This window comes from Neomonachus schauinslandi, chromosome 11 (genome assembly GCF_002201575.2).
Source record: "Neomonachus schauinslandi chromosome 11, ASM220157v2, whole genome shotgun sequence".
In the NCBI taxonomy this organism is placed as follows: domain Eukaryota; kingdom Metazoa; phylum Chordata; class Mammalia; order Carnivora; family Phocidae; genus Neomonachus; species Neomonachus schauinslandi.
The window spans coordinates 705,232-716,110 of record NC_058413.1 but is presented as its reverse complement, the minus strand read 5'-3'; the positions used below and the strand labels follow the sequence as shown (position 1 = coordinate 716,110).

Below are 10,879 nucleotides of genomic sequence, written 5' to 3'. Positions count from 1 at the left end.
GTCTGTTCTCGGATCTTCCTCCCCACGCTCCCCTGCACGTCTGTTCTCGGATCTTCCTCCCTGTCCCTCCTGGCTCCCTGGATGCACCTGAGCCCTCTTTCCTGGCTGGGCATCAGTTCAGCTCCAGAAGCCTTCCTTGACCTTCTTCTTCAGGGGAGCCCTGCTCCTCACTAAAGCATGACCACACGGTAACTAAGACATGCCACTTAGCACTGAAGAGCCAGGACCTGCCCTAGCCCAGCCACGGGGGCCACAGCCATTCAATAAATGATCCCCTATAAATCTGAGTGTCCAACTGTATGCAGAGCCACCTATACCCAGAAGCTCCAAGCCTGTCATTTCCAAACCGAACAGCAGCCTAGGAGCAATCCTGAGAGTCACTTGTGGTGAGCTCTGATGCTGGACACCTGCTCCCCAGAGCTCCCCAGGAGGCCTCAGCCATACTTTGCTCCCCAGAACAACAAATAAGAAACACTTTTTCATAGGAGGGAGAGGCTGCAGGGTCGCTGACCTTGGCAACTGACCTCTCCACACAGACTCACACTGAGCCCTCTGTGAGTCACAACACACACTCGGGCCCCCCTATGTGCTGGCCTCGGGCTACCTGGAACCTGGTGCACCCCAATTCTGCATCACGATCAGCCCTTCCCCAGGTCAATATGTGCAGGACTCTGACAAGGTGTTTGGTGTTTGCACCCACTTTGCTGATGACCTAACGTGAGGGCTGCCAGATGGGAAACGGTGGCTACGCTCAACGTTATCAGAGAGGAAGGAGTGTGTGCCCAGCACATAAGCAGTAATTCCAAGGTTCAAACTTGCAGACTTTTGCCCACAGGAATCTGAACTCGTGCTCACCTGAGTTGCAAAAGTATCTCACTGTGAGGGTCCCTATTCACACAGGCTGTTTAAAGTCATTCCCAAAAGACTGAAAGGCTCCACTGATGGGAAGCTAAGGTGAAGGAATCTCTCACCCAGAACTGAGCAGATTCCCAGGAAAGCACTGGAAAGAACCACACACACGAAGGAAAGGAAGACTGCTGGCGGCACAGCAGCCATCAGACTTACAATCTCTTCTCGGATGGAGTAGTCAGCCGTCTCCAGGTAGCTCAGCATCTCGGCCACAATCTGCTGGGCGTTGCTGCGGTCACACATGGCATAGAGGAGGTCCACGGCCCGCTGCCGCACGCTCACGTCCCGCTCCGTCTGGGGGCACGAGGAACAGCTTGAAAAGCCATTCAAGCAGACCGTGGGCAGGGTGGCCGGGCCCCTGCGGCTCAGGCCCCCTACTCCGTCCCAACGCTCACTGAGAGCTCTCCCCACTCCCCATCTTGATCCAGGGACCCCTGACACACTCTGCTCATGCAGAGCCCCTCACTCCTACACTTGGGCCCAGCAGCTCTGGACCACCCGGAATCAAGGTGAGTCCCTGGGGGTAGGTCAGAGGCCTCTCTACTGTGTGGTCACAGACTGGCACCTTCCACCTCACCTGGGAGCTTATCACAGTGCTGCTCTCAGGCCCCACCCCAGACCTGCTCCGTCAGTTTCTGCAATGCAATAAGACCCCAGCTGCTTGGGAGGCACAGCTGAACCACCACACAACGGACAAAGGCAAGGGCAAGTCTTTCTGACTTTTGGCAGTAACTGATAACAAACACCAAAACCAGGACCAGGAGAATCCAGAACACCAAAAAACTAAGCTGCCAGCCCTTGTGTGGCCTCTTATTCAAAACACACACCAAAAATGCTAAAACACAAAGGGACAGAGTCAGACCTGTTCTTAACTGTAAGCCTGGGCAGACCAAAGGGCTCTGTAGTGTCCCCACCCGCCTTCCGTTCCCTAGAGCACTTCATCTCGCAACCAGTAACATGGGGGATGCCGTGGTGTCCCACTGTGGGCGACCAGCCTGTTCTGGAGACTCACAAAGGCAGGTAACAGGAGCAAGTAACCTCAACTTGGCTCTTGCAACTCTGAAACTTTCTTTAAGAAAGGTGTATTTTCTTTTGCAAAGGGTGAGTTTTCTCAGAGACAAGGACAAAATATTGTATCTTTCTACCAAAAAAACTGTTTGCATTGATTCAAACATCTACCGTGACTCGGCTCTTGCAAAACAGGATGCTCAATACTGTGTGCTCTAAGCTGACCTCAGAGGCAGAGAGAAAACAGTCGCCCGGGGGTGCAAGCCCCAGAGGACAGAGCACTTGCCTTCAGAGCGTTGATGACTGTCTCGATGTGCGTCTTGACCGCCTCATGGGAGAACTCGGAGCTGGCCAGTGTGCACATGCTCTCCAGGGCCAGATAGCGCAGGTTGGTCTCCCGGTGCTGCAGGAACTGGCCCAGCTGGTTACAGGCGCGGACGAGGAGGTTTGGCTCACTGCACAGACAGGAGAGGCAGGGTAGGTGGGGGTTCCTCAGCACGCGCCTCACAGACAGGGCCACTCACAGGTCAGCATGGCAGGTGGCCAGCACACTACTGAAGGGAGACCTTGGGGGCCCCCACAACAAAAGTCTTGAACCTAAACCCTGAGGCCAGTTTTGCATTTGCTCTGCTCGTTGCCACCTCATATGCAGAATTCCACCAACTCCAAAGAGCTGGTAACAACAGAGGCACCACCCCGAATGGAGCGTCTCCTGAGCCTCTGTGCCAAGCTCATAGAGGGAACACTCAGGACTCTCGCCAAGAGGCCAGAGAGGTCATCTCAGCCAGAGGCAGCAAGCCTTGGTGAATGGCTGAACAGCAGCCTTGCCCAGGAGAAGACTCCTGAGAGCCATGCGCACGGACTCAGAGGCGCAAGGTCAGTGAGTCCCAAAGTACCGCTTCCCAGAGAGTTCTGGCTACTCTGCTACTTACTCTTGACTTTGCCCTCATGATGCTGCTGCTCTTTAAATATCTTCTATAAAGACCACAGGGCTTCCTCTAACATCAAAACTTTTGTTTTTAACAGTTCCAACCCTGCTAACGTAGGACTCTCAGTAGGACTTTCTGTCCCAAGAAACTACATTTGTGCAGAAACAGTGAGGTGGAAGGCGGCTGGGAGAGGGTCCGCCACGCCTCCTGAGCCCCACACCACCTTGTATGGCGTGCAGCAGTCTGCAGTCATGGGGACCCAGGTGGCATCGCCCACAGCCCTGCCCGGGAGCCACACCATCGTGCTAATGGGAACTCTAAAGCAAGGCACCAGCTGCAAGGCCACAGGCAGGAAGTCAGACTACAGAAGCTGAGGAGAAAAGGCAAGGAAGCAAACCATTTTGCTGTCCACCATCTCCCTGTGCTGAACTCCCCATAAAGGCCTCAGACCAACACTGAGTGTGGCTTTGTGTCGCAGGAAAGCTAACAGGCACCCACCCTCGTCCTTTCTGTAAGGTTATGGGAGAAGCCAGGCAGGATCGGGGTGCCCAGGAGGAACAGGAGAGGCCTTCAGGGAAAGGTAGGACCGCAGTGAACAAGTTCTGAGGCCAGAGAGAGCACAAAGTGCTGGAGGGGAGCCAAGAAAAGGGACCACACAGGGAGCCCACACCCATCTGAGGAGGGCAGAGGCACCGTGTCAGCATCGGGAACCGGGTAAGCACTCAACGACACCCAGCAGGCCTCACATCACAAGAAAGGGCACACGCACAGGTTTCAGAGGGGCGCGTCTTCCCTAAGGGGGAAAGGTCAAGGGAAGGAGAGCACCACCCACTGCTGACCCACCTATCGTGGTGAATGATCAGGCTGATTGCCTCAAAGAGCACGGCGTTCTTGGCGTTGGAATGCTGCACTTTTTTTGACTTTGGTGGTTCCTGGGCTTTGTTCAGAATGGTCTCCAGGCACTCGGTCAGGCGACCTCGCACTGCAGGGTCTTCTGGGCAAGACACACCACTGTCAGGCCGGGCTCCCCACACCCAGCTGTCCCTCCCAGGCGTACAGCCTCACAACCAGGGTTCCTGGTCTAACCGTGGAGCTACTTAAAATGAGAAGTTTTAATAGCCAGGGTAACTACCCATACATTTTAATGCAAGTAAGATGCACAACACTTTCGCTGCATTACAGATTACACAAATCAAGAGAAAATAAAATCTCAGAGACACAGACAAAAAACATAATATAAAAGTTTGAAAGACGGGGCAAAAGATCTTTTTCTCCACCTTCATTCCCAACAAATACAGAAAATGTTACCAAAACCAATAAAAAGAGAAGGAAATTTTTAAAGTTCTAATCAAACCAGAAAAAAGAAATAATAGACAAAAAAGGAATAAGAAAGCAGTAAAAATATCAGAATATCATAAACAACTTGTCCACCAAAACCCCCAGCACCTCCGGGGCGTTGCAAACCCGGCCATTGGAGAGAGGAGCAGAACCCTGCTGACGAGTTCGGGAGGGGCACCAGCAGGGCCCCCGAGGAGCAGCCACCCAGGGCTTGAGGTGAGGGGCTGGCCACAAGAAAACTGGAGCCTATGGCCTAAAAGGAGGGTCAGATGAGGAAACTCACACCCACAGGCGACCTCAGAGTGAAGAAGTGGGATGGCTGCCAGGCAGGGCCGGGCAGCCAGGGGCAGCAGGGGTGAGGCAGTAAGGAACGAGGCCATCAGGGAGGCTGGGCCACTCCAGCTCAAGGGAAGGCTCTGCCACATGTGTGCAGTTCATACTTTGGTACGAAAGATATTTAGTAGGAGAAAATTACTTGAACCGAACAAAGAAATATCTTGTACAAAAACCAGTTAGATTAAAATGTAAAGGCTACAACAACAAGCAATCTTTGCAGAGGGCAATTTGGAAGTTATCTATAAAAATCTTCATCTACAGGGCACCTGGGAGGCTCAGTCGTTAAGCACCTGCCTTCGGCTCAGGTCATGATCCCAGGGTCCTGGGATCGAGCCCCGTGTCGGGCTCCCTGCTCCTCAGGAAGCCTGCTTCTCCCTCTCCCAGCTGCTCGTGCTCTATCTCTCACTCTCTCTCTCTCTAATAAATAAAAAGAACCTTTAAAAAAAATTTCATCTACATTCTTCAACTGACAAGTTCTATCTGGAGATACTTACCATATTAGTCAAATGTAACATTTTGCAATAAAACATAAACAGAAAAATATCCCCAACGTGTACACTGTTACACAAATTATTAACAACTTAAGATACAAAGTTTATAAATGTTTCAAGTTTTCCTGAAAAAGATCGTTTCAAAAACCTGCACAGATCTGATACTATATAAAAGCAGAGATAATCCCAACTTGTAACAAAACTGTGAGTTCTGTACCAGCAGCTCTGGGAAAGCCAAGATGTGTGGCAGCATCATAAAGGATCCACAGAACAAGAACCAGCTCCAGGAAAGGACTTATAAAGATAACAAACAAACAACACAACCCTAAGACACTGAAGTAACCCGCTCAGAGAGGTCTCCGCTGCGCAGCTGTACCTGGGGGTGGGTAGCACTGTAGCAGCCTCAGAAGTTTTACAGACAGCCAGGGAGCCGGGACAAAATAGTAGGTATAATCCTGAAGGTCTGTGGACGCAGACGTCACAATCTGTAAGACAACACAGATGCGGGCAGGTGTCCCTAAGAGAGGGCCTCAGTGTGGTCATCGGATCACACACTGAGAAACGGTTCTGTTCGATGAGCTAAGGATATTTAACAGGCTTCTCTCTAGTCTAGAGGTAAAGGAGCGCAGCGACGCCACGCTCACGGGGCAAGCAGCTGCCCACTGTCACTGTCGGGAGCGGCCCCACATGCTCTTGCTCTGCAATGGCCACCCCACCCGGCAGGCACAAACCAGCCGATACCACTGACCTGAAACCGCTACGGAATTCGACAGCACCTGCACTGGGAACCCAATATTTCCTTAGTGGACCAGGACGCAAATAAAACACAAAAGGGTGAGAACTCTGGTCCCCTCAGAAGGGAGAAGCTGGTGTTCTAGAAGAACCCAGCCCCGTATCCCCACAGCCCTCCAATGCCAACCCCTGCCATGAGCTCGCCGAGGCCAGAGAGCAAGCTTCCTTCATTCATGGTTCCATCTCCTTGGCCGTCAGGGTCCTCGGCAGGGCAGACCCTCCCTCCACTTTCCGAATACGTGACTGCCCCCTAAGACATTTCATTTCCACTAACACACAGCCCAGTGCCTTCCTCACCCCTTGTCAGGGAAGTCAGAGGAGCACCACCCTACAAAGCTTACAGGTATGACATTTCAGGTCATATGTAAGCATGTTTGGGAAGGTTTCACCCTGACCCCCGCCCTCGGCTGCAAGACAACAGCCCAGACCCAGGACATGGCCCCTCCTGCAGGAAGGTGAGCTCCAAGCTGGGGAAGGCACGGGCAGGATGAGCAGAGCAAACAGAGCCTGCAGGCACATGGAGGAGGAAGCCAGGGAGCACTCTGCTTCACAGGGCAGAATGCCCCAACGCAGGCTGTCGCATGCAGCTAAAGCCCCACTCAGAAACTCACAACTAAAAAAATGCACACATCTGAAACAAATACAAAAACAAAAGCAATGAAGAATTCACCCCAAAGATTTACAAAGGGACTAGCAAATTAACCCAAGAAAGTAAAGGAAATAAAACAAGGATAGGAACAGAAAGCAGCCAGGGAGAAAAAACACAACAGAGAGAGCCACCAAGTCAGAAGTTATCACGCTCGACAGGCTCATCAGGAAAGTGAAAAGGCACAAACACCCCACAGCAAGACCGAGAATGGGGGCAGCCCTACAGCCCGCACCCCCGCACCCCCACACCCCCCGCACACAGAGACATGTGAACATTCAGACAAATTAGCAAATGTCAGGAAAATGCAACTTAACCAAAACTGATGAAAGGACAGAAAATATAAAGACCCATAACTTATTAAATAAGTTGAACCCAAAATAAGAAACTGTTCCACAAAGAAACCCTACCTTCAAATAGCTTCACCAGTTAATTCATGATAAAAAATGTTGGCCAAGATACAGAAAGGAATTTCCTTCATGTGACAAAGCAAACCAATGGCAACAAAACCAGCAAACTCTACTCGTCATGGTGAGACACTGAAGACTCCCCTCTGGGACAAAGAAGAAAACCCTCTCTCATAGTCCACACTAAGTGGAGGTCCGAGTGGGAGCCAGAAAGCAGGAAACACAGACAAATATGGGCTGGGAAAGAAAACTCATTGTCCACAGACATAATGGAGTACAAAGAAGATCTAACACAATCTACACATAAATTACTAAGATTAGTAAGTGAGGGGCGCCTGGGGGGCTCAGTCGGTGAAGCGTCTGCTTTCAGCTCAGGTCATGATCCCAGGGTCCTGAGGTCAAGTCCCGCATCGGGTTCTCTACTCTGCGGGAAGCCTGCTTCTCCCTCTGCCGCTCCCCCTGCTTGTGCGCTCTCTCCAACAAATAAATAAAATCTTTAAAAAAAATAGTATCAGTAAGTCAGTTTGGCAGAGTTGCCAACTCCAATATCAATGTACAAAATTCACTTGCACAAACCAATACATAGCGGTTATATTTTAAGACATCACTGATGGGACGCCTGGGTGGCTCAGTCGGTTAAGTATCTGCCTTTGGCTCAGGTCATGATCTCAGGGTCCTGGGATGGAGTCCTGCATCAGGCTCCCTGCTCCGTGGGGAGCCTGCTTCTCTGTCTCCCTCAACCGCCCCCCATGCTTGCTCTCTCTCTAATAAATAAATAAAATCTTTTTTTAAAAAGATATAATTGAGAATAGCATTTTAAAAATAAACTGTATAAAAATAAATCTAACAACAAATAAAGGAACCTCTACTCAAAAAGTTACAAAACATGAGTGAGAAAAATTAAAGTAACTCTCCAAATAAATGGAGAGGGATACCATGGTCGTGGATTCAAAGACTCAATACTGTCAAGATTTTAATTCTCTCAAAACTAACCTACAGTCCCAACAGGATTTTGGGGGTGGGGGAACAAGATCGAGGGCATGCTCCACTGGACTTCAAGTTCCAGTAACTAAGACAGTATGCCGCGGTGCAAGATGAACAGCGACAGCGAGGGAGGGGGGCACAGACACAGCTCAGTGGTTCATGGCCAAGGTGGCGCTGCTGGTTGGGGAGGGAGGGGGGCAGGGAGGCTTTTTAGCAATGACACTGGGACAACTGGTATACACAGAAACCAGTCCCAGGGCGGCTTGTCAACCTAAATGTGAAACCACAGAATAGGGAAAGACTCCACACACAGAGCACAAAAAGCTCTAGCCATAAAGGAAAGGTTTAGGGCACTAAAATGGGGAATCTGTGATCACAGAAGACTTCACAAAGAGAGTGAAATGGCAAGTTACAGAGGAGGACAAGATTTTTTTAAACAGAGCAGACTGAAGCATACAAAGACGCCATTTTTGAAGACCAATAATGGTTAAATGTGGGCAGTTTGGTTCAACCTACCATAACCAACAAAATGCTCATATCTAAAATAAAGAAATTTCTTCTACAAAACAACAAAAAGGTAACCGTAGAAAAACAAGCAAAAGACTTAACAGGCACTTCACAAAAGACATTCAAAAAAGCCACAAACATGCAAAGCTGCTCAACCTGGATGATAATCAAGAAAATGCAGATTTAAATCACAATGAGACACTACCATGCCCCCAGAATTGTTAACATCTAAAAGGCCAGGATGCGGGGCGCCTGGGTGGCTGTTGTTAAGCATCTGCCTTCGGCTCAGGTCATGATCCCAGGGTCCTGGGATCGAGCCCCGCATCGGGCTCCCTGCTCCGCGGGAAGCCTGCTTCTCCCCCTCCAACTTCCCCTGCTTGTGTTCCCTCTCTCGCTGTGTCTCTCCTCTGTCAAGTAAATAAATAAAATCTTTAAAAACAATAAAAAATAAAAGGCCAAGATGCAGAGCAGCAGGGACTGCACGTGCTGGACGGAAGGTCAGTCGGCTCAGCTGCCTGGAAGCGGCTCTGCACCGTCCCCTCAAGGTGAACCGCTGCCACCCCACGACACAGTGACGCCGCCTCCAGGGACAGGCCCCCCAGCCATGCGCGTGCACACGCACGCCCACGCCCAAGCCAACAGACAGCGGAGCTGTTCACCGCCTCAGCGTCGGACAAGACTAGGGGGAAGTATGCTGTAGTGTATTCATATAAGCTCTACACAGCGTCAAACACGAAGGCAAGGCACACAAAACAAATCTGCCACCTCTGCAACGTCGAGCTCTACCAGTCAAACACAGAACACACGCCGTCCGCAGGGTGCCCGTGCACGACGCAGGATGCAGTCAGAGCTAGCCGTCCGCTAGGACACGTGCTCAAGCAGCAAAGGAAAGTGAAGAGTGAGGCCACCCAAATGAGAACAGGGCTCCCTGCGGTGGGGGGCCCCGCCGGCACCCCCATGCCCGACCTGCTGCAGTAGCTGAGCAGCTCTTAGGCGACACAACCTGGGCTGGGCTGCTTTACTCTGGGCACTTTCCCACACAGACAGGACGTCTCTCAACGGGCAAAAACGTTGAAAGAAAACCCAACGAACTCCTAACCAAGACAAGTTCTCACTCCTGAATTTACAAACTGAGCCAAATATCTTGCATTCTAAACAGTTAGCTAATATATTAATTAAATAAAATAACTAAGACAAAACGCACCCTGAGACCCGTTCCCCACCAACAGACTTACCCTGCTTAATCTGGAGACAGCCAGAGAGACGGAGGTCTTGAACTCCTCAGGGTTCTTCTGTGCCAAGGTGGTGATGAGGCTGGTGGCGGCGGTCACCACACCCTGAAGCAAACACACAATACACGCTGTGACTACAGCCAACATGCCTGATGCTGACTTCTCACTGTTAACTCATTTTCCAGATAAAATTCTCAACCGAGAGCAACAACCTGGAGCCCCTGGGCCAGATTCACAACTACTGTGACTGGCCCATAGTGTCTTTAAAAGTTGAGACAGCACACATCTGTCGTTTTCTCTTTGGAACTTCTCTCTGAGAACCTTCTCTCTGAGAACCAATGCTGGCACCCCAGATCATGCCTCCGTGGAGGCCTGCACTGGGCAGCAGCAGCTCTGGCCGAGTCCCTACCTGCCCTACTGCCTTCCTCTGGGTCTGGCCCCCTGTCTGGCCCTGGGGTCAGCTGCAGTCCCTGCAGCCCCTAATTTAAATCACTCCGTGTAGGGGCACCCAACTGGCTCAGCCAGTAAAGCACGCAACTCTTGATCTCAGAGTTGTGAGTTTGCGCCCCATGCTGGGTATAGACATTACTTAAAAATAAAATCTTAAAAAAAAAAAGAAAAACATTCTGTATGGACCGGGGAGGGAGACATTACCTTTGGACTCACTTGAATCTTTACAATCCAAAAACGGGACCGTGGAAAACAGCAACTGAAAGAGCCCATTCTTTCCCTTCTTGAAAAAAGGTCCAAGCTCTATCTCTGCCACGCTGGTCCCTAAAGCACCCCAGGCCCTGGTGACACCCCTTCCCTGCAGAGCACCCCCCATGCAGCGCCTCAGTGCACAGGCATCCCCCATGCAGCACGGGGACATCTTTGCTGTTGTCCCAAGACAACTAGGAGTCACTCCCACCAATTCCTGTCTCTTGAAGGAAGATACTGCTTAAGTAAAGTTCTCTCATAAATATGGAATAGATAAAACAAAGGAACGATATTTATTGACAATGAAGATGCAAACAAAACTCAGGAAGCGACTTGGACCATTGTTTAACCCCTCTGGTCCTCCTCCACTTCGCTCCTGAGCAGATGGGAGAGGAGTGACAGTTTCTGCAGCTGCAAAGGTGCGATGAGAGTGAGCTCCCAGCCACAACTAAGCGGCTCCTTCAGCTTTCTAATGACAACCTGAAAGCTGCCTTCAAGAAACGGATCTAACTGACCTCGATGTCCACTTCTCGGTGAACAAAACAAGTACCAACTTGTTTCCCTCCCAAGAGAGCTCTAACACACTCAGTATTTATAAACA

At 50.7% G+C, this 10,879-nt stretch overlaps 2 protein-coding genes across 4 annotated transcripts in view; both read right to left on the bottom strand.

The window, feature by feature from the left end:
* TSPAN4 (tetraspanin 4) overlaps window positions 1-10,879 on the bottom strand; it is a 559,204-nt gene that overhangs the window by 423,196 nt on the left and 125,129 nt on the right. The window lies entirely within an intron of this gene.
* AP2A2 (adaptor related protein complex 2 subunit alpha 2) overlaps window positions 1-10,879 on the bottom strand; it is a 94,214-nt gene that overhangs the window by 21,421 nt on the left and 61,914 nt on the right. The window contains exons 6-10 of one of the 2 annotated variants that reach the window (XM_021692211.1): window positions 9,583-9,684; window positions 5,388-5,496; window positions 3,690-3,840; window positions 2,204-2,372; window positions 1,066-1,203 (exon numbers count right to left, since the gene is read on the bottom strand). In XM_021692211.1, the coding sequence (XP_021547886.1) occupies window positions 1,066-1,203; window positions 2,204-2,372; window positions 3,690-3,840; window positions 5,388-5,496; window positions 9,583-9,684 (669 nt within the window). The remainder of the gene's footprint in view (window positions 1-1,065; window positions 1,204-2,203; window positions 2,373-3,689; window positions 3,841-5,387; window positions 5,497-9,582; window positions 9,685-10,879) is intronic. The other variant, XM_021692212.2, reaches the window with a different exon arrangement.